This window comes from Panthera onca, chromosome B1, assembly GCF_046562875.1.
Source record: "Panthera onca isolate mPanOnc1 chromosome B1, mPanOnc1 haplotype 2, whole genome shotgun sequence".
Classification (NCBI taxonomy): domain Eukaryota; kingdom Metazoa; phylum Chordata; class Mammalia; order Carnivora; family Felidae; genus Panthera; species Panthera onca.
The window spans coordinates 135,997,144-136,024,377 of record NC_138342.1 but is presented as its reverse complement, the minus strand read 5'-3'; the positions used below and the strand labels follow the sequence as shown (position 1 = coordinate 136,024,377).

Genomic DNA, 27,234 nt, shown 5'->3' with positions numbered 1-27,234 from the left:
TGTTTTATAATGTCTCGGTTTATCCATCTATAAAATGGGAATTGTATTAGTTTTCTTTTTTTAAAAAATTCTGTTTTTTAATAGTCTCAGGAGTAGAATGTAGTAATTCATCACTTACACATAACACTGAGTGCTCGTCCCAACAAGTGTCCTCAATGCCCATCACCCATTTAGCCCATCCCCCCCCACCCAAAACCCTCCCAGCAACCCTCAGTTCATCTCTAGATTTAAGAGTCTCTTATGGTTTGCCTCCCTCTCTGTTTTTATCTTATTTTTCCTTCCCTTCCCTTATGTTCATCTGTTGAGTTTCTTCAATTCCACCTATGAGTGAAATCATATGATCTTTATCTTTCTCTGACTTGTATTAGCTCTCTATTGGGCATAGATTTAGCAGCTTAAAACAGCACCCACTTATTTGTTCGTAGTTCTGTAGGTCAGAAGTCCCAGAAGGCATGGCTGGGTTCTCCGCTTGGGTCTCAGGAGGCTGAAATCAAGGTATCTGCCATGGCTGTGATCTCATCTGAGGCTGGGGGTCTCTTCCAAGTTCATGTGGTTGTGGCAGATTTCAGTTCCTTGTGGCTGTAGGATTGAGGTCCCACTTCTTTGCTGGCTATTAGCCACGGGCTGTTCTCAGCATCTAGAAGCTGCCCACATTCCTTATCATGTGGCCCCCTCCATCTTTAAAACCACCACAGAGAATCTCCCTCATATCAAATTCCTCTCATGTTTCAAATCCCCTTTTCCAGGAGGAGCCCAGACCCTTTTAAGGGCTGACCTGATTAAGTGAGGTCCACTGAAGATAATCTCCCTTTCTTCAAGTCAACTGATTTAGGGTCTTAATTACAGCTGTGAGATCCCTTCACAGCAGTAGTTATATTAGTATTTGGTGGAATATCTGAGAGAAGGTGTATACACCAAGGGATGAGAATAGTGGGGGGTCATCTTAGAATTCTGCCTAACACAGGGATTGATGATGATGATGATGATGATAATCGTAATACCTTAGAGTATTGTTAAATGGATTCAATATGTGTGTACAGCTCTTCTCATAATATCTAGGATAATGTTTCAATAAAGGGGATCCAGTATCACTAATGTTTATATATACTGTATTTTCTTGCCTACACGGATTTTTGAATTATATTATTATAAGCACATTAAAACCATGATGGAATATCTTGCTCGTTATTTGGGTACTCCACAGAAAACAGAGATGCTGGGGCCATAGTCAATAAACTCACAAAACCCAATGCTTAATCTATTTGCTGGAAGTTGATGTTTTAATTCAAATTATTTAAAAACATTGCAGTTAAAAAAAAGAGATACTAGGATATAATTTATGTTGGAACTCAAGCCCATGTATAATGTAGCATAAAATGAATTACAGGTCTCTGTATTGTTCATTTTTTGCATTTTAATAAAAAAAAATGCATCACAGAATCCATGCCTTAAACACTGACATTTTCCAGAAGGAATTGTTTTGTTTCTACTCATGCTCTGAATATAAAATGAATACTTCAAATGCTCCATTCATACAAAGGCCTTTATGCCCCCTTTCTCCCTTCAATAGTTTCTGTCTAGAATAGGCAACATTATGCAATTTGGTGATCCAGCTATAACAATAAGAATGCTTCTCACTGGCTGTGGGAAGAAAGATACCTAAGGGGTTAACAGTAATATTTTGCAAATTGAGGCAAGTGAAGAAAAAATACATTAGCATAAGAAAGGGTAGCCTTAGGGAATTTTCCACTCAAATGTTTGGTACTAAGAGCTCTATGTTACCAAGGAGGAAGATAGAGAAGAGAAACCCTAGTGTCTATGCATTCTTGAAATGCATTGCCATTGTATTCATTATACTGGTAAGAAAGACCTCATAGTTACAGAGATGGAAAATAGTTCTTTATAGTAATAAATAAGTAAGTAAGTAAATAAATAAATGAATGAATGAATGAATGAATGAATAAATAAATAAATAAAATTGGATATATTAAGAAAAGCATGTTGACTCAAGTATAGCAAAAAAACCAAGAGGATTCCTCAGTGATCAGTCCCAAAAAGATTTCTTAAGTATGTCAGGACTAGACTAGAGGTGGTTTGAGATTAAAAGTGAACGTATTAAGCAGTGATTCCAATTGTTAACTAGAATGGGCCCCAAATGTCTGCAATTAACTAACTCAAATTTAAGTTTTTAATTCATTTCAGAAATTGTATCTAATTCACAGTACCTGAATGTAGTTAGCAGGTATTTCCCTTTTATTAATGTCTTATTTAATACAGCTTATTTAAAGATTGCTTGATAGGTAATACCGACTTTTGAGTTATGATTATTTTTGCTGGATAAAAAACATTCAAATTAACTAATTTCCTTAAGATAGAGACTATACTGGGGTGCCTGGGTGGCTCAGTTGGTCAAGTGTCTGACTCTTGATTTCAGCTCAGGTCATGATCTCACAGTTTGTGAGATCGAGCCCCGAGACAGTCTTTCAGCTGACAGTGTGGAGCCTGCTTGAGATTCTCTCTCCCTCTCTCTCTACACCTCCCCCACTCATTCTCATTTTTAAATAAACATTAAAAAAAAAAAAAGACTTCAGCAAATGGTGCTGGGAAAACTGGACAGTGACATGCAGAAAAATGAACCTGGACCATTTTCTTACACCATACACAAAAATAAACTCAAAATGGGTGAAAGACCTCAATGTAATACAGGAAGCCATCAAAATCCTTGAGGAGAAAGCAGGCAAAAACCTCTTTGACCTCGGCCACAGCAACTTTTTACTCAACATGTCTCTGGAGGCAAGGGAAACAAAAGCAAAAATGAACTATAGGGACCTCATCAAAATAAAAATCTTCTGCACAGCAAAGGAAACAATCAGCAAAACTAAAAGGCAACTGACAGAATGGGAGAAGATATTTGCAAATGACATATCAGATAAAGGGTTCATAACCAAAATCTATAGGGGATTTACTAAACTCGAGACCCAAAAAAACAAATAAGCCAGTGAAGAAATGGGCAAAAGACACGAATAGACACTTCTCCAAAGAAGACATCCAGATGGCTAACAGACACATGAAAAAATGCTCAACATCACTCATCATCAGGGAAATACAAATCAAAACCACAATGAGAAACCACCTCACACCTGTCAGAATGGCTAACATTAACAACTCAGGCAACAACAGATGTTGGTGAGGATGTGGAGAAAGGATCTCTCTTGCATTGTTGGTGGGAATGCAAGCTGGTGCAGACACTCTGGAAAACAGTATGGAGGTTCCTCAAAGAACAAAAATAGAACTACCCTACGACCCAGCAATTGCACTACTAGGCATTTATCCACAAGATACAGGTGTGCTGTTTCAAAGGGACACATGCACCCCCATGTTTATAGCGCACTATCAACAATAGCCAAAGTATGGAAAGAGCCCAAATGTCCGTCGATGAATGAATGGAGAAAGAAGATGTGGTATATACATACAATGGAGTATTACTCAGCAATCAAAAAGAATGAAATCTTGCCATTTGCAACTACGTGGATGGAACTGGAGGGTATTATGCTAAGCGAAATTAGTCAGAGAAAGACAAAAATCCTATGACTTCACGCATATGAGGACTTTAAGAGACAAAACAGATGAACATAAGGGAAGGGAAACAAAAATAATATAAAAACAGGGAAGGGGACAAAACAGAAGAGACTCATAAATATGGAGAACAAACAGAGGGTTACTGGAGGGGTTGGGAGGGAGGATGGGCTAAATGGGTAAGGGGCACTAAGGAATCTACTCCTGATATCATTGTTGCACTACATGCTAACTAATTTGGATGTAAATTTTAAAAAATAAAAAGTAAAATTAGAAAAAAATAATAATAGCTAAAGTATGGAAAAAGCCCAAATATCCATCGATGGATGAATGGATAAAGAAGATGTGGTATATATATATATATATATATATATATATATATATATATATATGGTGTACAAACACACACACACACACACACACATACACACACACACTGGAGTATTACTCGGCAATCAAAAAGAATGAAATCTTGCCATTTGCAACTAAATGGATGGAACTGGAGGGTATTATGCTAAGTGCAATTAGTCAGAGAAAGACAAATATATAACTTCACTCATATGAGACTTTAAGAGACAAACAGATGAACATAGGGAAGGGAAACAAAACTAATATAAAAACAGGGAGGGGGACAAAACATAAGAGACTCTTAAATATGGAGAACAAACAGAGGGTTACTGGAGGGGTTGTGGGAGGGGGGATGGGCTAAATGGGTAAGGAGCATTAAGGAATCTACTCCTGAAATCACGGTTGCACCATGTGCTAACTAACTTGGATGTAAGTTATAAAAAATAAATTATAGAAAAAAAAGAAACCTCAAGAGATGTGTTCAACAGAAGTAAAAAAAAGAGAGAGAGAGACTGTACTAATCAGTTGTTACCTGTTTGTATGGAGATGCTGAATTAGTTTTTGAATCAGTCTTTCATGAATTCACCTGTAAAACAAACAAAAAAAACCATCTTTTTGATTCTGCATTTCACTAGATTTAACACCACATGCAGCATGACTGTCCAAATAAATTGTGATGGATTTCATTAATAAATTAAGATGAGAAGCATCAGTTTATTTTAGGTGAATATTTTATGACATTATATGTACACTAATAGCTATAAGAGAAAAGGGTGGCAAAAGAATCTGTTGCTTCTCTCTTTCTTCCTTTCTTTCTCCCTCCCTTTCTTCCTTCCTTTCTTTTAATTTTGAGTAAGCTCCACACCCAATGTGGGGCTCAAACTTAAAACCCTGAGATCAAGAGTCACATGCTCTACCAACTGAGCCAGCCAGGTGCCCCTATTGCCTGTTTCTAATAAAAGTCTGTCTAGATTAAGATGATGCAATTTTTGATTACTAAAAATGAGAACAAAGATCAAAGAAGATTGTCCAATTCCTGGAAATTTTGTCAAAATGCTGATAATAAAGTTATTTATAAGTTAATTGATAAGGTCAATTTTTAGGGCATCACATGTCAGGAATCAACTGAGAAACAAAGTTATACCATGATCTTACCACTGTATACAGATTGCCACTTTTCATATTTTCTATGGAGTAATGGGATGACCTTGCATTTAAATCTTGTTTTTCTTGGGGCACCTGGCTGGCTCAGTTGGTTAAGTCCCGACTTTGGCTCAGGTTCGTGAGTTCGAGCCCCGTGTCTGGCTCTGTGCTGACAGCTCAGAGCCTGGAGCCTGCTTCAGATTCTGTGTCTCCCTCTCTCTCTGCCCTTCCCCACCTTGTACTCTGTCTTTCTCTCTCAAAAATAAACAAATATTTTTAAAAATCTTTAAACCTTGTTTTTCTTGTCCCTTCCTTTGTTTATATATTTTATACATGAATATTAAAGAGCTAGAAGGGACCAACATTTCATCTTCATCCCTGAGAAGATGACTTAAATAAATAGATCTGCTTTGTCAACACAAATAACTCTGAAGGACTTGATCAGGAATGTCCTAAAGTAAGCTTGAAGGAAAAAAAAGAAAAGGGGAAGAAAAGAAAAAGGACTAAGTAATCCCTCTGATGTTGGAATTATAATTTTGCTACTTTTTGAGATGTTATGAATGTAGCCTCCCATATCAACGTAAGTGAAAAATGCATTCCAAGACTGAAGTGAAATACTTTTTATAATCCATATCATGGTTTCCCAACCCTAGTATGGAAAACTCAGCAATGATTATAAACCAAAATGCTTTTCAATAAAAATTTGTCACCTCTGTTCCCCATGCTTATTCATAAGATGTGCCATCCATTGGTTAGTTACTGGGGTAAAGTAGCCCATATAGAGAGGTCATTTATTCAGTGATAACAGATCATTTCAATGTTCATGAGAGAGTGTGGGGATTATTGGATTATTTTTTTATGTGGGAACTGGTTCTAAGATACAAGTATTTTATCAACATTCTAACTTACGCTTTCTGAAAGGAGTTTTCAGATCTGCACTTTACCACAGGCTGTATATAACCCAGCTCTTTCCTACATTATTGCCAACACACTTGCTAATTCTGTGAAGATAAGGTGAAGTGAAAAGAGCTAGACTGTTTGAGTCTGAAAAATGGTTTAAAATACCTGCTTATTTAGAGAGAGAATCATAAAAACAGAAAGGAGCTTAGAGACTATGGACTATACTCTTCCTGCTGCTAATATCTGTCGTTTTACAGATGGGGAAAGTAAGCACACAGGATCATATTTACTTTACTTCTTGTATTTTTTTTTTACTCCATTCAAGAATCAAAGGCTATGTTCTTTTAATTGTATTTACCATTGATATTTAACTTCCCAGACTGACTCCCTTTTTGACTAGGAGTATAAACTGTTAGACATGTTGGTATCAATTTGCCCTGGAATTAGGTTACATTAGTTTTCTTTCTTTGCAGCATGGAGAACAAAGTCAAGCCACTATTGATAAAATAGGACACAGATACCAAAATCCATGGTAAGCACATGCTACTACATTTTAAATTGATTAATTAGCCAATTAATTGATGTGTTTCCTTCCTAAACTAGTAACAGGGTTAATTTTTCTTTAAGTATATTAACGCTTTATTTCTTTTTATTTCAGGTACATTTCTTTGTAAAGCTATGAATTTTTATTCCTAATAAAAACACAATTTTCATGGTCTATTAAGTTTAATTAAGGGCAGGAAAGAGGGGCAGAACAGGCACAGAGTAAGCAACTATTAGAATATATTGGAGAAAAAGAGAACCAGCCTGCAGCTATTAGGAGTAGCAAGTAGATGATAAGGTAGATTTAACTATATAAATAATGCTTTCTGTGAAATAGCAACAATATAATCTTTTTTGGTTTAAAAAAAAAAACCCCTCATTTCATGCTGTTGGCCTAGAAACCATCATCATGGGTAACCTTGGTTAATAAATGTAATTCTACTGAAGTCACACATCCACTTGAATTCATGCTATCATAAGGCAACCTAAATTAAACTTGTCCACCTCAAGGTATGTTAAATTACAGGAAAAGAGCAAAACGTAGGTTTGTCACATATAATTCAGCTTCCTAAGAGGGAAGGGATCAATCAGCATTGCTTTTATAAGACCGCAGATTCAACATGTCTTTGTTATCCTTAGATTTTTGGAGGTGAGAGTTTCTGGAGCCTGTTTCACTCATTTTTACTTGTTGAAGGATATAGCTATTATCATGTGCAAAATTAATGAGTTCCAGTCTCTTTTTGCTCTACCACAACAACATAAATTACCGAAAAGAGAAAAGCCCTCAAACCCCATGTCAAAAACCTACTAGTCACTACAACACAATCCAAGACAACAAAAGATCTCATTGGGCAATTCCTGTAACTTACAAAGCAAAACCTATGTTTAAATCCATAGAGAAATAGTTACAATTTATTTCTTGCAAAGCACACGTTCTCATTAAAATATCCACCTCACTTGTTCAGATAACATTGCAGGCATCTATCTACAAATGCTCTATCAAATATTTCTAAGCCAAAAACCTCATTAGAGTCCACTGAAAATCAAAGAAACTTCAACAAACTTTGGGGATAGAAGTATGAAAATCTGCTGTATTTATTTAAACATAGAAAACTTGTTAGAAAGTATCTGAGAGGGACACCTGGGTGGCTTAGTTGGTTGAGCATTAGACTCTTGATTTTGGCTCAGGTCATGGGATCGAAACCCACGCTGGGCTCCATGCTCAGCATGGATTTAGCTTAAGATTCTCTCTCTCCCTCTCTCTCTCTACCCCTCTTCTTTACTTGTGCACTCTCTCTCTCTCTCTCTCTCTCTAAAATAATAAAAAAAAGAAAAGAAAAGAAATAAAATATCTGAGAAATATTGAAGCTTTGACTACTTTCCTTGGATGAAAGAATGTTGGCTATATTCATTTTTAGGGAATATGATACGGATTATGCCAGGTCATGACATGCAAACATTTATAAGAAAAGACTATACTTAAGGAATTGTGGATTCAATTAGGAAATTGGAGATTATATATATATATATATATATATATATATTTGTATAAATTACAAAACCAATCTGCATATGTTAAATACTGACTGTGTAATGAAGACAATTATAATTACAAAATGATAACTAGAAAAGTTTAAAAGTTTTTAAAGTTTATTTTTATTTGACAGAGAAAAAGACGGAGCAGGGAGGGGCAGAGAGAGAGGGAAAGAGAGAATCCCAAGTAGGCTCCATGCTGTCAGCACAGAGCCCTATGGGGGGCTCAATCCCACAAACCATGAGAACATGACCTGAGCCAAAATCAAAAGTCAGATGTTCAACCAACTGAGCCACCCAGGCACCCCTCTCATGCTTCTTAGTAACTTTTAAACATTACAAATATAATTCATGTTTGTGGCAACAAATCAATCAATATAGAGGTTTATTAAGAAAAAGTTAATAACCTGCTCTATTCCATCCAGCTCATGATAAAATATTTCATTACAAAGGATATTTATGGGATATAAAGACTTGATTTTTCTAGGGACACTACTGGGCCTGAGGGTCAGAGAGGTGTTCACCAAGTAGGTAATTATTAAGGTGACTTCGGAAAGATGAGCATAAGATCATTCCTGGCAGAGTGAACAGCATGAGCAAATCTCCAAGGTGGGAAAGAGTATATCAGATTAGAACCAGGGGGGCTAGACTATGGGGATCAGTGGGAGGGAAGCAAGATGAGTGTCAGATTTCATAGAACCTTGTAGCTAGGTTAGGGAATTTGGATTGTAACTTAAGAACAAAGAGAATTCATTGGCTGATTTAAAGTAGAAAGCAACATGATCTAATTTTTAAGATTACTCTGGAATGTTGGACGGCTATGTAGAGAAAGAATTGAAACTTGTAGGAAGATCAGCAAGACTATTTCATAGGCCCATCTTGAGTTTTCAGTATAACTTGCAAACAAACCAAAATAAATTGTGATTATGGAGGCTATGGGGGAGGAGGAAGGATTTGAGTTTTCAAGGAAATGCAGGCTTTAAATAAATGGAAAAAAAAAAAGAAGAGGACACGGTATTTGCAGTCATCATGGGGAATAAGAATGTATTCAGCATTCTGATGAAGCAGATTTTAACATCATCTTAATTTTACAAGTGAAGAAATTGAATTTCAGAGGTAAGTTCCATGACCAAGGGTCACAGTGCTAAATATTTCAGCCAAATTGACTGATCCCATTGATCTGGGTTGGGATCTGGGTGTGGATATTTTAAAAGGTCTCTTGAGTGATTGCAATGTGCAGCCTGGGCTGAGAACCGCTAGTGAAGACTGGAGAAAAAAGGGGACTGAGCCTTGGGGGGTGCCCACATTGGGGACAAGATGAATGAGAGCTACAGTAAGAGAAAGGAGCCCTGGAGGAAGGGCCCTTGAGACAATAGAAGGCTTGGAGAATTTCAAACAGAGGTGTTTAATACAAGGAAATGGAAATCCAGGAAAACAATAACAGACAAATGGTTGGAAGTTATCAGTGGTCTCAAAAAGCGCACTGAAGGAAGGGTAGGATGATTTGAGTCAACACAACCAGCACTAAAGAATTTTTGTCCAAAAGAAAAAAAAAGAAGAAGAATTTTTGTTCGCTGACATAATGGAGGCAAGTTTACTCTGTTTTTGAGACCAGAAGTCCAGTAAAGGACAATTAAAGGATTTCCTCCATTCTGAGGCATACTTTTTAAACTTTGGCTTTCTTGAAATCAGGATGTGTTTTATAATAGCTGTTTACAAATGTTGTATACAGATGTGGTGCCTCTTTTTTTTCCCTCCCACGTAAAGCTGTTATTAAATCAACGGTGTGTTATACAATTTATTGTATCCTAAAGGCCAATAAAGATATACTTTGACAAACATGAAATGAAAACCTGCCCTGTGCCAGGTGGTCAGAATTAAAGAATTAATAAGCAGGGTCCTTCCTTTCCAAAAGCTCACACACACACACACACACACACACACACACACACACACAGAGATGTAAACAGAAGATTTTAAAACAATGTACGTTGATGGAGAACAATTGCAGTAACTGTGTGTGGGCTGCTTCTATTTTCCCTTCTAAATTAAAGAAAACATTCTCTTGTTTCAAATATCTTAAGTTTCTCTAGATATAGGACCCTATGGTTAACTCATTTTCATACGGTCTCTTCTATTTGCACTTGGGTGTTTTCCATTATATACATATGGTATTTCTAATTTCAACAAGAAGCGTAAAAAGCACAGATAGGAAATGAAAGAATAGCTTACAGTCAGATTAAAAGAGGTCATAGGAGAATGCCCCGTAAACAGTGAACCAGTAGGGCTTTTCATTTTAAGAAGTTGCGTGAGTTCTGCGGAAGCCGCACGCCTTTACTGAAGATCGTGGGGCATGGAAATATTTTGTTTTCTCCTTCTTTTCCTTATGTTTCACACAGTGCTTGGCATGTATGGGCACTCCATTCATATTTGCTGAATCAGATATAAAAGACAAGTCCTAGTTCTTATACTCCTAATGGTGCAAATTGGTATAGATCAGGCCAGAGAAGCTGGAGGAATTCAAGCAATCAGAACTTCCTGAGAGAGAGGAAATTTAAGCTGGGTTTAGAAGGAAGATTTTAGGAAAATCTCTGGCTGCCTCCTTGGGTGGATTTTTTTTACTCATGCAAATGAAAGACTTGCTGAGGTGATTATATCAACAGAATTATTCACAGGTAAATATCATTCCAGGAAGGAGCTGCTGACCTGTCTCTGACCTAACGTCATGACAAAGTTGCCTCTTTGCCAACCACAGCCCACGATATTAGCCACTTATTTGCTAATTTGTAGATTTATCTTAGGGATGGTGTCTTAATGAACACTTCAAGTTCCTGTGGACAGTAGATGGGGGTGGAGGGCAGTTGTCAAGAAGGCTGTAAATTCCAAGGTAAAGACAAGCACACATGATCTTAGCCAGGAAAAGAAGAGCAGCAAAAGTTTTAAAGGATCAGAAATAACGACAGCCTTCTCTATCTCTTCATTTACTTGGGAGTCACAGAGACACGGCTCTTTCCAGTGTGCTGTTTCTCCCGATCTGCTTTCTTATTGTCTGCCTTCTGGTAATGACAGGATTTGCTAGTCAGCACCATCCTCAAGACGTACACAGCATGGCATCGTTGAAAGAGTGCTGAGCTGAAAATCAAGAAAGCTGGTTTTGCTAGGAATTTATCCTTCCCAAGGAAATAATAAAGGAGATCACAAAGGTTTTGCTAAAAGGAAGTCCAACAGTGTTTGCAGTAATACAAAGTCAGAAACAACCTAATATCTCCCAAATAGGAGACTGTGAAGAGTTAGAAAGCAGTATCACAGTGATTAAAGCCTGGGCTCTGCAGACAGATTTCCTGAGTTCAAGTCTTAGCTTTAACACCTATTAGCTGAGACACCTTGGAAAAATTATTTAAATTATGTATGCCTCAATTTCCTAATTTACGTAATGATGGTAGCAGAATCTACTCCATTGGGTTGTTACATAGATGTATTGTTATATACATAGCACTTAAAATAACACTTGTGGGGGCGCCCGGCTGGCTCAGTTGGTAGAGCATGAGACTCTTGATCTCAGGGTTGTGAGTTTGAGCTCCACATTGTGTGTAGAGATTACTTAAAAATAAAATCTGAAAAAATATAAAATACTTGGTACATGCTAAGTACTCAGTAAATAGTGTGACCATGTAACTTATCACCCAGTACAGGATACTTCTGAGAGTGAAACAGAAAACTAATCAAGTGGGTCACCTGAACAACAAACTAAACTGAACAAATCAGGCTACTCTATTAATAAATGTTTCTATTAGTTAAATAAATGAGGTACATTGAAATAATATAGCAAATGCATTTATTAGAATTCATATTATACATATTGTTAGCTAAAAACAAACAGTATAGAGATTTAGTATGGGATATAAATTCCATACTATATCTCTAAGTTAATCTCCCAAAAGTAGAACAGAAAGTCCAAGAGATGGAAACGAAAAATGGAAAAATATGAAAATAAAAAATCAATTAAAATTAAATTAGTCTAATAACTTACCAATAAGAGATCTAGAAAGAGACCAGAAAAAAAACCAGAAGGAAATCAATAATACAAGAAAATTTCTCAGAAGGGAATAATATGAATTTCCAAATTGAAAGTTTTTATCAAAGCAAAAAAAAAAAAAAAAAAAAATCCAAAACAAAACAAAATATAACAAGTCATGTCACTGACAAACTTGGTTATCACAGGGATGAAGAGACCATTTGAAAGCTTTGGAGAGGACAAATGGGATATATACAAATGATCAGGAATCAATAAGTTATCAGACTTCTTGACAGCAATACCAAACTCTAAAAGACAATGGGACAATGCCTTCCACATCTGACACAAAGTGACTTCCAAACTAGAATTCTATACCCAACCAAACAATCAAGAGGGAGGGTAGAAAAAATACATTCTCGGGGCACCTGGGTGGCTCAGTCAGTTAAGCTTCTGACTCCTGATTTCGGCTCAGGTCATGATCTCCTGGTTCTGGGTTCCAGCCCCCTGTTGGGCTCTGTGATGACAGGGTGGAGCCTGCTTGGGATTCTGTCTCCCTCTCTCTCTTTGCCCCTTCCCTGCTCTTGCACTCTCTCAAAATAAATAAATGAAACATAAAATAAATAAATAAATACATAAATAAATAAATACATAAATAAATAAATAAACATTTTCAGACAAGTATGTACAAAAAATAAATACACCTCAAAGCATTTTGTCCTAGGAAGCAACTGGAAAATATTATAGCAAGACAATGGGGGTATAAATCAAGAAAAGACAAAAGAAGACAACGCAAGAAATAAAAGACTCAATGCAAGAAACAAATTTCCTTTGACAGGCAAAGAGAATTCTCAAGGTGGTGTTAAAGGAACATACCAGGAATATGGTTATACAGGGCCCAGGGATCTATGAAATCAGATAGGAACACGACAAATGGAGGCTTCAGAGAGAGCGTTTATTGTATGCAAATATTAGGTTAACTTCCAAAAGAACTAAATGAGCTAAAAAGTTGTTGCTTTTGGAGAAGAGAACATTGGGCAGGGGGCAGGGGGCAGGGAGCAGGGAGAGAAAGGGAGTATTGGTTTTACTACAAGCTTTTTAGTACTATTTGTAGGTATTATGTACATATGCCTAAATTATTTCATTAAAATTGAAAAAAATTAACACTGCATTATGCACAATGTACAAGCATTTTATTTTGATAAAAATAACAGTTAAGTAGAATAGCCAACTAGAACTTTAGCAGTTTGGGCCCTTAAGTTGAAAAAATTTCTGTCTAAAACTAGAACTTCTAGTATTAAAGAAATATTCACTGACCTGAATAAACAGGGCTTTCTGTTGACTCCGAAAGGTGTAACATGTGCCTGTACACGGCATTAGTGAGGGGATGTGTAGAAAATTGCTGGTTTTATTCCATAATGAAACAGTGCCAAAACCAGTCGTTAAACTAGCACAGACTTAATGACAGCCACTATTTTAAAATATATTGGTATATAAACGTGGGCTTTTTTTCTTGGAGCTGTTTTCCTCAAAACAGCCATAAATCTTGACAGCTTTCTATTTTTAAGGCTGTCCGTGCCTGGCCCATTGGAGGGATTTCCGTTGAGTGTTAAGTAACAATATTCTGTAACTTTTGAAATCATCAGCACCTGCTTCTGTTTCGGCCCCTTTGGTCCATTACCTAAAAGCTGTCTTTGCACTTCCTTCCACCAAGCCTCCTCCCCTCCAGCCTCCTCTTCAGCTGGGTAGAGAGGGATGTGGGGGTTTCTCATCGAAGCTGCAGGTGTTGTTAGGTCAGCACAGAACACCCGCAGCTGTCACCACTATAGCACCACACAAATAGCCGGTGCCCATTTATCTATTCAATAAATGTCCACCTGCCAACTGTGTCCCAGGCACAGTGCTGGGTCTGGGGGTTCAGGGGTGAACAAAACAGACATTATTTCCTGCCATCTTTACATTCTATCAGGAAGGCAGGGCAGAAACAGCCTAAAACACGATGGATAATTTAATTGTAGGACATGCCATAGGGAGGAACGCAGGATGCATGTAAATGTTTCTTATGGAATGAATTAATATTCCTCACCACAGGACAGAGCACTTACAGAAAAGGGGTAAAATGCAACCATTTTGGAAAATCTACTGTTTTTGAAATAAAAGTGAGCCAAATAAGAGATGGTGTTGTTACTCCTAAGAGGAAGCTTACTAGGCTATCACTTGATGCCCAGGTGTTCATTTCAGAACGTGGCTCTTCACAACACATTTCTCTCCGTATAATTTATGAAAGATACGGGTGTCTGAAGTGTGTAAGAAAGAGGCACTATCAATTCCCTGGCCTATCATCTATAATTTCTCAGCATTTCAGATGTCAGAACTGTAGCTCTTAGAGCCTGTTCAGAAGACCAGGGTTACTGAGAGAGCAGCTGCTGGGCCCAACAACATGGTTTATGGCAATGAAATTCAAGCATGGCTTGCAAACTAATAGTAAACAGATGAGCTAAAATTTTAGGCCCAGGCAAAGAGAGTTTACGTACTGAAAAGAGTACAGAAAAACAAGAATGAGGTATGTTATAAGTGTTCAGCATGTTTTTGTTCCACTATTACCTATTCAATTTGGTAAAGCCGCAAGCATATCGTGATCATGATAATCTTAAACATTCTTACATCACCAACATTTATATAAATGGTTTACAAGAGATCAACAGTATCACTTAGCTAATATCTGTAGCACCAGATGAAGCAACAGAATAATAATCACTCAGCCCATTTAATGTGCATAACTATCATTTCTGCTTATCATTATTTCCTTTACTTTTTTATAAGCCCACTCATGATTTTAGGTTTCGGTAACTGGAAGATCAAGACTCTGCAAATGGACAGGGTTGGGCTTAATCCCCTTATCTCACATGAGAAGATGTGGATCTTATGTTGTCATAAATGTAGATGCCCTCAAACCTCAGTTTCTAGGAAAAAGGGGATAATCTATCTCATAGGGTTCTCTTGAGAATGGAGAGTACTACAATATATGTAAAATACCCAGCATGGATATGACACACAAAGGTTAGTTCCCTTCCCCATTTTAAGAAAGTCTCAAAAGGACCACAGAATCAGCCACTTTCTTAAGTCTTTCTATTCGTTTTTGAAAACTATCACCTCAAAATTAATTCTTTAAGTTTTTTTTTAATGTTTATTTTTGAGAGAGAGAGACAGAGACAGAGACAGAGCACGAGCGGCGGAGGGACAGAGAGGGGGAGACACAGAATCCAAAGCAGGCGCTGAGCCTCACGTGGGGCTCAAACTCACAAACTGTGAGATCATGACTTGAGCCGAAGTCCGATGCTTAACTGACTGAGCCACCCAGGTGCCCCAAAATTGATTAATTATAATTTTATTTTCTTCCATAAAATTTGTCAGTGAGCACTAGACTGTTTTGAGATACATTATTTGCTTTCTGCTTTAAAAAGAAAATGATCATTGGGGTGTGTGGGTGGCCCAGTAGATTACGCATCCAACTCTTCATTTTGGCTCAGGTCATGATTTTGTGGTTCATGGGTTCCAGCCCCATGTTGGATTCTGTGCTAGTCGCACAGAGCCTGCTTGGGATCTTGTCTCTCCTTCTCTCTCTGCCCCTTCCCTGCTTGTGTTCTCTCTCTCTCTCTCTCTCTCTCTCTCAAAATAAATAAACTTAAAAACTGAGAATAAACTGAAGGTTGATGGGGGGTGGGAGGGAGGGGAGGGTGGGTGATGGGCATTGAGGAGGGCACCTGTTGGAAGGAGCACTGGGTGTTGTATGGAAACCAATTTGACAATAAATTTCATATTAAAAAAATAATAATAAAATAAAATAACAAAATAAATAAACTTAAAATTTTTTAATAAAAAAATTATCATTAAAAATTTTTTTTCCATCTTTCTGGTAGGGAATAAAACCATTTCAAAGAATTTGAGTTTGGAAAAACTTCAGCTTTTTGTAGTGGTGAATTTAGTATCTGTGGTATATCATTTATCATCAATGTTAGCATTAGGTCTGTGATGGGTACATTTCCCCAAACATTCATTGAGCACAGTGATGGGGAAGAGACCTGCAGTGCTCAGATGGGCTATTTAAAGACTAAAAACAAGGGGTACCTGGGTGGCTCAGTAGGTTAAGTGTCAACTTTGGCTCAGGTCGTGATCTCACAGTTTGTGAGTTCGAGCCCTATATAGGGCTCTGTGCTGATCATGCAGAGCCTGGAGCCTGCTTCGGATTCTGTGTCTCCCTCTCTCTCTGCCCCTACCTTGCTCATGCTTTTTCTCTCTCTCAAAAATGAATAAACAAAAAACCAAACCAAAACAAAACAAACAAATTAAAAAAAATGCTGTGAGAGTCCCTGTAGCAGGGATGTTTTGAAATTATTAATAATCAGAAGGACTTCTCTTGTTCAGCATGAATTTTAATCCAAATTAAATAGCCTCCTTGATATTCAAAGCGTAAATACACTTTTGTGACTACTTTGGTTTATAGGCTTTAATTGGACCACTCATTTATTGAGTCAATAAATCAATAAATATGTTTGGGGTACATCAAACAGCTCACAGTGTTGTGGGGGAAATAGACATGCAGATAATTTGGAAACATGGACAGAACAAGGTTGTAGCCACACAGAGGTATTATGCATATAACCCAGCACAGGGGTGAGGAGAGGAGTTACAGAAGGCTCTCTGTGGAGGAGTGTGGAAAGGTGAGGTTAGGTAATAGAGGATGAGTAGGGATGCAGGGACAGAGTGTTCTCAGAAGAGCAGACATCAGCAATAGACATTCAGAAATGACAAATAACATTGATGGATGCATAAATGCTTTAGTGCTCTTGAACCCCAAAGTGTAATGAATGGTGCAGGGGCAGGTAAAGCCAGAATTGTGGTCAGGACTTAGACTATGAAGAGTTCACTTTTTTTAAAGTTTTTATCTAAATTCCAGTTAGTTAAGATACAGTATAATATTAGTTTCAAGAGTTCGCTCTTGAGTTCTGGCTTTTAGAAAATGGAGAACTCCAAGAAGCAACTTAAATTTTATCCACTTATCCTTTCTGCACAGTACCCAAAGTGGTAAAGTCAAGTTTAGATTTTGGATAGGGGATGGATATGAGGGGGCATCACTGGAGACAGGGAAGAACAGGCATGAGTCTGTTAGGGCCAGGAGAATGATGGCAATCTGCAGGGATGGGAGTCAAGATGGAGAGGAGGGAACAAATTCCAGAATTAAAAAGGATGAAAATTATCAAGACTTAGGTATCAGGTGTAGAAGATGAAAGTAATATTAAAGGCAGTGGCAACTCCCAATTTCTAGTTTGAGTGAATAATTTTTTTTTTTTTACTTGAGAGAGAGAGAGAGAGAGAGAGAGAGAGAGAAAGAGCGAGCAAGCAGGGGAGAGGGGCAGAGAGAGAAAGAGGGAATCTTAAGCAGGCTCCATGCTTAGCCTGGAGCCTGACACAGGGCTTGATCCCATGACCCTGGGATCATTACCTGACCTGAAATCAAGAATCAGATGCTCAGCCGAGCCACCCACAGGAACCCCATGAATGATTGGATAGTGCTCAGACCAAGCACAGAAGGAGCATCTCCATTAAAGAGAAGAAGGTAAGGAGATGCTGAGTTCAGGTGGATGTGAAGTACCAGTGGGACATCCAGTAAGAGGCAGATAGATAAATATGTCAAACTATTTGAAAGAACTATGCCGAGGAGCTTTTTCTGTCATCATAATTATGTTGTATCTGAAAATACGTGGGTGGATGAGAGGAGAGAAGAACAGAGGAATAAAGACAGAATTTTAAGGAATTCAAACTCTGTTTAAAAAAGGAGAAGAACCATGTCCTAGAAGAAACAAAGGAGAAACAGGAGAATCAGATGTCCAAAGCGAAGTAAGATGTGTATTGAACAATGTCCACTGAAGAAAGTAGACAGGAAGTCATCGGAGACCGTGGTGAGACCAGAACAAATAAAACAATTTGGGAGAAGAGGCAGGAAGAGAGGGAGGGAAGCTCAAGTAGGGTGGGTTGAGGTATGAATGGGAGATGAAGTGGAGTCAACAAGTACAAGGCAAGGTTTTGGAAAATTTGGATAAGAAAGGAAGAAAATATAAATAGTAACTAGAGGAGGTGAGGGGCCAAGTGTAGGCTTTTTTAGGATGGGAGAAACGTTATCCTAGAGAAGGCTTCACTGCCGTGGAGCAATATTCTTGGTTAAGTGGTGATGCGACTGTGGGCTCAATGGCCCAGGTCAATGTGGAGACCACAGATGAAGAGAAAAACCCCCTCATTCCCAGAGACTGATAGGGTTTCCTCAACTAGGTAGTTGGGGATGTTCTTGTACATGGAAATGTGGGGTAGGCATTGATGGTGGTGGTTGAAAGAGTGTAGAGCTGATGGCCTCAGTGTTCTCCATGGAGTATTTTTTGTGTGTAGATTTTTTTATGGTGGTAGAAGATACATAACATAGAATACTATTTTAATCATTTTTAAGTGTACATTCAATGGTTCATGAAGTGTTGTGCAAGGCTCTGTCCTCGAGAACCAATGAAAGTAGTGGGAATGAGATACGAGTAGGAGTCTTGAGGAAACAAGGAAGGTCTAGGACAGCTGTTGAAGACATTCACTAAGGACAACTAAAAAGCTTGCTGTCCTGTAGAGTAGTAAAGGCTCATCTGAGGTTGGAGACTACATGTTTTCATCAGCAAGGATATCCAGTGTCCCATATCCACCTTGACATAGGAGCCAAGAAAAACTGGAGTCAGGGAAACTGCCTACATTTTGGAAAAGGAAAATTATATCTGTACCTCATAACATACAATAAGATAAATTCCAGAGGGACTAAACAATTAACCACTTTAAAAGTGGAATGTTATAGAATAAAATATACAGGAACATTCATATTATGTTTACATAGTCTGAGGGTACAGAGATGTCAGGCTGTAGCATAACGCCACAGTCGAGAGTTTAAGAGTGTACTCTTGGGGTGCCTGGGTGGCTCAGTCGGTTAAGCATCCGACTTCAGCTCAGGTCATGATCTCACAGTCTGTGAGTTCAAGCTCCACGTCAGGCTCTGTGCTGACAGCTCAGAGCCTGGAGCTTGCTTCAGATTCTGTGTCTCCCTCTCTCTCTGCCTCTCCCCTGCTCATGCTCTGTCTCTCTCTGTCTCAAAAATAAATAAAAACTTTAAAAAAAAAAAAAAAAGAGTGTACTCTTCATCACTTTACCTCCAAATGTTGCTTCATACTTACAATAGGATCCTTAGGAGCATCTTGGGTTTATACCAAATAATTTGAATTCAATTTTCAATAGTATCACCCCTGTTCCTTATTCCATCCAAACCGTGGACAACTATAGTGCCAAGTAAATAAGACAATTCCTGCCCTCAAAAAATTATCATATAGGGCGAAGAGACCCATAAACAGATAATTATACTAGAGTATATTAGGATGCAGTGATAGAATATTGAGTCAGTCAAGATTTATTGATTACATATTTGTGCCTGACTAGGTCTGGTACTGTGTTTATACACTTAACAAAGTGAAACAACAAAGTGCAAAATAGGGAGTATTTTAGAGGGTGCAACAAAAACACGTATCTGGGATACGAAACTTTGAGGGAGGATCAGGAAGGCTCCCTAAGGTCCCCTGAGCTGGAAGGATGTGTAGGAGTTAGCTTCTAGAACTGCTGTTTTAAGATTCCAAGATGCTATCTCTTTAGAGATGTGGAGATCATGGTCAGATACATGACCTCAGATGTTCAGATACATGTTCAGATACATCATGTTCAGACACATCACCTTCACATGTTCAGATACATCACCTTGAAGCACATTCCCACATATTTGACAAAAACTTTTCACTTCTGGCCTCCATAGCAATGTGTAAAGATGGTAGGGTTTTTACAGAATGCTGTAGCTTGCTTTCTGTCTAGCAGCCTAAAGGCTAACTCATTAAAATTCACAGATGAATTACATGGTGGGCGGCAGAACAAATGTTTTCTACCCTGAGCCCAGCTAAGGCCTTCAAGACAGTTTCTCCCTGAATCTAAGTCACTCTTTGCAGCTGCTCAGTAGGACATGATTCAGGCTTCACCTCCTCCTCCAAATCTATCAAGACACAACCCGACCCTGGATTTTTTTGCTTTTTGTTTTTTTGTTTTTATTTTTTGGTTGTTAGCTGCATATGGTAACAAGAAAGAATAGGAAAACGATACTGGTTCCACACTTGGTTTGACTTTGGAACCATGTACATATCTTACAGGTAAGATATGTGTGTTACCTTATATCTTCCCTTTAATTTATAAAATAATTTAAATATAAAATTAAAAAAAAACTGGATGTGTACCCAGTTGATGGTTTAGCCTACAGAGAGGAAATATTCCAAGGGACTTTAAAGAGTAGTAGTTTGAGTACAGTCTCTGGCGGGGTATGTTCTAAGAACAAAAAGAACTTCAATAAGCTTGGGAGAAGTGTTGGCTGTGTTACTCTGACTGCTGTGGGATAAAGCAAATGAGCAAGAATGTGATGTTCTTATTCAATCATTACTGGGTTGGTTAATTGCCAGGATTCCTGAAGTGGCAGAAAGGAAATACAGATGTTAAGATAAAAGAGCTAAAAATCAAACTCAGAATGGGATTGGGAGCTATATATGTGCACATATGTTTGACTGTACATGTTTCTATATATTTTTTCATGGTTCAATTTGCTATGAAGGCCTAGACATAGGAACCAACTCAGTAGCTGTGAGCTCTCCTACTACCCAGATTCTACTCTTCATTTATTTATTTACTAACTTTTAAGTAAGATCCATACCTAACGTAGGGCTTGAACTCCTAACACGAAGATCAAGAGTCGAATGCTCTACAGACTGAGCCAGCAAGGTGTCCCCAGATTCTACTCTTCAGATACTTCTTCCACTAAAAGGAACTGGGGATTTTGGAATGGTTGACTCTGGATCTGGAGAAGGAAATGGAAAACATAGGCATGGTACATCACGCCATACCAGATGAGGAAGCTACCCAAAACTGCTACAGTCCTGTCTAAGGGACCTAGGAGCCAAACTTGAAGAGGATCCCATCAGCCAAAAATAGGACAACTTTAAGTAAAGGGTAGTAACCACAGTGGATTAATAGATATTATACATACATATACACATACATGAACATTTATGAGTTTATAATGGCTACTTTAAAAACTACAACAGGGGCACCTGGATGACTCAGTAGGTTAAGCATCTGACCCCTGAATTTGGCTCAGGTCATAATCTCACAGTTTGTGGGACTGAGCCCCGAGTCACACTCTGCTCACAACACAGAGCCCGCTTGGGATTCTCTCTGTCGCTCTTTCTCTGTCCCTCTCCCCCTTGAAAACATTTTTTTTTTCAAAGTTTATTTGTTTGGAGAGAAAGAGAAAAATAATATGAGCAGGGGAGGGGCAGAGAGAGAGGGAGACACAGAATCCGAAGCAGGCTCCAGGCTCTGAGCTGTCAGCACGGAGCCCGACGTGGGTCTCAAACTTACAAGCCATGAGATTATGACCTAAGCCAAAGTCGGATGCTCAACCGACCAAGCCATCCAGGAGGGCCCCACCCGCCCAAATTATTTTTAAAAACATACAACAAACTGGTCATATTGGAGGATTCCAATAAATCAACTTATTATTTTAAAAATGGGTGAATAAAAGGAAATAATCAAATATTAATTTTGACTTTCTAATATTAACTGTACCACTGCAAACCAAATAGAAGTTGAGATAACTTTTTAATAAGCAATATAATCTAGCTAATAAAGAAGGAACAACAGAATTAGGACATCACATCTTTGAGAACTGTAATAAATTAATGAATCTAGGCACTGATTATCAATGGCTACCAAAATCACAAAAGAGAAACAGTCAGATATTATGTACCTCTTGATGGAAATACCACCACCTAGAAAGTTATTGTGGGCTGAACTGCACCCCCCCCCCACCAAATTCATGTGTTGAAGTCCTAACCCCTAGTACCTCAAAATGTGACTATATTTGGCGATGGGGCCTTCAAAGAGGGACTTTTTATTTATTTATTTATTTATTTATTTATTTAATTTTTTTTTTTTAATGTTTATTTTTTATTTTCAGAGTGGGAGAGAGAGAGAACGTGAGCATGAGTGGGGGAGGGGCAGAAAGAGAAGAAAAGAGAGAATTCCAATCAGGCTTCATGCTGTCAGTACAGAGCTCAACATAGGGCTCAATCCCACCAACTGTGAGATTATGACCTGAGCCAAAATCAAGAGTTGGAAGCTTAACTGACTGAGCCACCCAGGCATCCCTCAAAGAGATATGTAAATTAATAAGGCCATCAGTTAGTCCCTAATCCAATATGACAGATGTCCTTATAAGAGGAGATTTGAACACATACACACACACACACACACACATACACACACACATGTGCAGGGAAGATCACGTGAAGACACAGGGAGGAGACAACCACCAAGTCAAGGAGAGAGGCCTTAGAAGAAACCAACTCTGCCAACACCATGATCTTGGACTTCTAGCCTCCAGAATAGTGAGAAAATATATTTCTATTGTTTTAGACACCCAGTCTGTGGTACTTTGTTATAGAAGCTTTAGCAAATTAATACAGCGGTCTTGCCCCCAAAACCCAACGTGACTTAGATCAAACCTCTAAATCCAACTAACAACGTACAGGAAATAAGCTGGCAGCAGAAAATGTTAAATGACATCATGGAGATGTCAGAAGAATGTATTGTGGGAAGTTTTATAGGACATGTGGCCCAGTCTCTTCAACAAATAAATAGCAAGAAAGAGAAGAGAAGAGATAGGAGAGGTGGGGGGAGGTATAGAAGGAGAAGGAGAAAAGAGATGAAATAGAACCTACGAATTAAGAGAAACTCAAAAGATTTATCAACCAACTGTAGGTGTCAAACTTATTTGGATTCTGTTAAAAACATACAAACAGAAGGAACTAAAATTTTGAATGCTGACTATACAGTGAAATTGTTAAAATTTTTTTTAAGTTTCTTTTTTTTTTTTTTAACTTATTCATTTTTAAGAGAGTGAGAGACAGAGTGTGAGTAGGGGAGGGGCAGAGAGAGAGGGAGACACAGAATCTGAAACAGGCTCCAGGCTCCGAGCTGTCAGCACAGAGGCTGATGTGGGGCTCGAACTCACGAGCCACGGATGCTTAACCGACTGAGCTACCCAGGCGCCCCAAGAAAAAGAGTTTTTAAATTGTTGAGAGTCATACCAGAAAGATATGATATCTTAGAGGGGCAAGATTAGTAAGTAGGATAGAAAGGAAATAAGACTGGCTACAAATTAAAGTGTTTTAAGTTGGGTGATGGGTACCTAGGGATCTTTAAACTAATTTGTCTCTTCTTATGTGTATAATATTGAAATCTCCAAAGACACTAAAATGAAATTGTATCAATTTTATCCTTAGTTAATGAAGGTCAAGATTCACCATCTGGATAGATAAACTTGTCCAAAACTAAATTGAGTCAATACTGTTACAGTCTTCCAGCTAACCTTCACTTGGATGGCTGTCAAGCAGCTGAAATAAATGTTGCTCTCCTTCCTTTGCCTTTTGGTTCTCTGATACTCACACAAATAAGTAAGTGGTGCCCAGGAAGCACCAGCATGAAGAGAAGCCCCGGACTTGATAATCTCAGAAGTCCTTAGCTGCTGAAATTGGCAGAACTTCCTGAGTGTCATATATAAAATCTCTCATTTCTCTAGCAACACTAGGAATTATATTCCACATTCCTAAAATGTCAATTCCTAGTCAATCCAATATGCTGCCATTTCTGGTAAGATGTGGGACAGCTGCCTCTGAGTCTATGTGCTGGAGAGACAGTCACTTCATATAAATCATTTTAAAATACTGAATGAGAGTCAATGAACACCTCTGTGTACTTCTACACCGTGGACACACTCTCGGCAACAGGAGCCTTGTGGAGTAAGCTATTCCACAAAGGAAGACAACGTGTTTGATTTCGATTGCATAACCCGTGGAACTGGAAGCCCAGCTGGCACCCAGAAGGGCAACCAGCAACGTGCTGGTGACATCACTGTGGCAAGGACAGCATTTTTCACATTCTGGAGCTCGGAGAAGACAATCTGGCAAAGTAATGAAAAAGTGTTCACTTAGGGTAATGTGAAATCTTTCTTGTTTAAATTAATTCTTTACTTCAACATAGTGGTAGAATATTTAACAAGCCTTTTGAATAAAGTGGTTTCACTTCCTATGAAGTAACACAATAAATCAAACCAAAACAATCACAATCCGAGGTCTGAAGCATATGGTGTGTGTAATTTTACAGAATTGCACAAGCCTTTGATGCTTTCCTTCTAGAAGAAAGTCTGAGAGTGGGCTTTTTCTACTTAAAAGAAAAATATTCTTACCGTTCGCGATCTCTTTCTTTTAAAAATAGCTTTTAAGTGATATTCTTATGTTTGAAATATGCTGGCAGTTTGGGAAGACTTCTCTTGTGTTTTCCCAAACACTTCTTTGGGAAGCAATTTCTTTTCTATCCTTGAGGCAGTATATGTTTCATACTAATGTGAATTACACACTTCTGTTTATACATTTAAATAATCCTATCCACTTTTGCAAAACAGTTTGTGCTCATAGATACGGAGACCTGTTTAATAAATTTGTTTTTGAATTGCTAATGACACAGAACTGGTCATAGGCATTTTTGCTCTTTGGGGAAGAAGGGCACTATTAACCAAGAATAAAAGATTCAAACAAACATAAAAGCTTATCTTCTACATTTCATCATGAATGATGAACTTCATCACGAAGTGTATTGTAGTCAAATAACCTCTTAGTAATCATTCCACTCATTCAGGTACAGCAGTAAATAAGCAATTGTTTATTCATATACTAATGTCTTTGCCCTTTTGCCATGTGTCCATTTTACATGGACTGCCAGCTTTCTCTACAGTCTCCCAGAGGACCTGCTACACTACCAAACACAGACCAGGTGTTTGGTCAATAAACTCTAGCTAAGAAAACTAATAGCTAATAAGTTCTAGTTGTCTACTTGTCTAAAGACAGAATCAGCATATAGATAGCTCTGGATCTTTGATGCTATAAATTATTCCAAATTGTCCTAATCATTCAACTGAATATTACTTTGAACATGTATCTTAAATAGGTTAAGTTACAACTCAGAGGTGGCACATCAATTTTCCTAGTTTCCTGAAGACAGAACATTAAACAAGTAAGCATGACATATGCCTTCCAGATAAATCTCTATAAGCTCCTTTGAATAGGAATTACTAAAAATTAGCTTCTTTTATAAGCCTCTTTTTCTTTCCACTCAGTAGGAATCTCCTGGGCAACAATGAACCTCGGATAAATTCTATTGACGTTAAATTTTTCTCCATGAATAATTGCTGAATATAATTGCACACTCATTTTGTTTGTCCAAATATGAAATATCCAGAAAATATGTTTTTAATAATCTCTATGACAGCTGTTGATCTAGGATCAAGGAAGTGTTATCCCAGAGGATTAAGTTTATGTCTTTTGAAAACAAGACACAGCATCATCCTGCATGATTCTATAGGGGCAGGGAAAGATCAATGTATAAGCGATAAGGTTGGACTTAACTAAACTGACTTGCAGCACCCCAATTTCCTCAGTTCTTCCTCAAGATATATTCTCTCTAGAAGGGCCAGGTAATAACGCTTTATAGTACCTCTCCCCGACTGGGTGAACTGGAAGCCTGGTCTCTGCTTGTGGAATAAAAGGAAACAGCAAGGCAGAGTCTAAGGGAGTATTTTCTCAGGCAGCTGGTGTCTGAAATCATACGACATATGTGACTGCCTATGTCAGCAGGAACACCCACTCCATCTATGTAGAAGGCCAATTCATAAAAGGAAAAAATACAATTAAAAACATCTTTAAAGCCCTAATGGTAATTCCTTGGCAGATTCTGACTTTAGGTGGAGACTACACCATAAATTCAGAAAGATCTTTAAAAAAAACAGGGGTCTTATTTTCTTGCAAATGTTCCAAAGAGAAAATAACAGAGAGAGACAAGGCCTGTTCTCCCAGAAAGCATAGATCCTGCCAAATGATTTCTAAATGTGTTTCTCAAAAATTTCCATGTGCCATCCACGGCTGTTGAGTACTTCTGGAAATGGAAAGAGCAGAAATCAATGACCCTGTGAGAAAGCAAACATTTAAGGGAACTAGCCTGCTGAGAAAATAGGTAGTCACGCTTTTCAGTCACCATACAGATACAGCAGCAGTCTCTCCACAGGCCAGATATACACAGTTACATCATTTTATGATGCTGCAGGGAAAATGCTGAGGCCCTAAGGGGAAGTTTCCATATATTTCGCTCTTTGAAACTCAAGTGAATAACTTTCTGGGTCTATATTAGACAACCAGACTGACTCACTGGAACCTAAACAGTTAGTAATTTGTTTCTTTAACTGTGGAATCCAGAAGACCATAATTTTACCACTTATTAGAACTATTTTTAGCCAACCAGAGGGAATCCAAAAGATGTCCAAATAGTGGAAAAAGCTTTGCTCTTGGGAAAGACTGATGCTGGGTGGTCAATCTCCAGAATAAGCAGCTACTTTGATCAGTTTAAGTAAACATATTAATTCAAGCTGGTTATTTCGCCAACATACTGAGAGTTCACTGAATCGTTGGGTCATGAATCAAAGAGGCTGCCCGGAGTTTCCTATGGGTCCAACTCTAGTTATAAAAAAGGCGGGAACCCCAAAGACTGAGCAGAGCACCACCCCTAGCAGAGCCCTGTTCTCAGCTATCCAGAGTGTTTTCTCTGGCAGAAGTGTCTAAATGAAAGTTGTTTGTCCCATCAGTTTTAGACAGTTACATAAGCGAGGCCCAGCCAGTCATTTCCTAACTTAGCACTGAAATCTATTTTATCTTCTCAGCCCATTTCTCCGCTGTCCAGGCAGCTAGGAAAATTTTGGTCATTTCCCAAGTAACCAACAATTTTTAAGGAAAACTCAGACATGTGTTATTATAAAAATAATACATGTTCACGGCTTTTAAAATTCAAACAGCAAAAGAGAGAGTATGAATTTAAAATCAATTCCACCTCATTCCAAACCCTCCATCACGGACCGTCACAGACCCTCCCGCTGGAGGTAACTACAAAGCTATTTCTTTGTATCTTTA

The 27,234-nt window shown here is 38.2% G+C and overlaps 1 protein-coding gene across 4 annotated transcripts in view; it reads left to right on the top strand.

Moving 5' to 3' along the window:
• Positions 1 to 27,234, top strand: part of SPMIP2 (sperm microtubule inner protein 2) — a 98,880-nt gene that overhangs the window by 47,523 nt on the left and 24,123 nt on the right. For all 4 annotated transcript variants that reach the window (XR_013555108.1, XM_078445649.2, XM_078445648.1 and 1 more), the window contains exon 3: positions 6,441 to 6,499. Coding sequence is in view for 3 of the 4 variants with exons in the window: in XM_078445649.2 (XP_078301775.1) it covers positions 6,441 to 6,499 (59 nt within the window). In the remaining variant the exon portion in view is untranslated. The remainder of the gene's footprint in view (positions 1 to 6,440; positions 6,500 to 27,234) is intronic.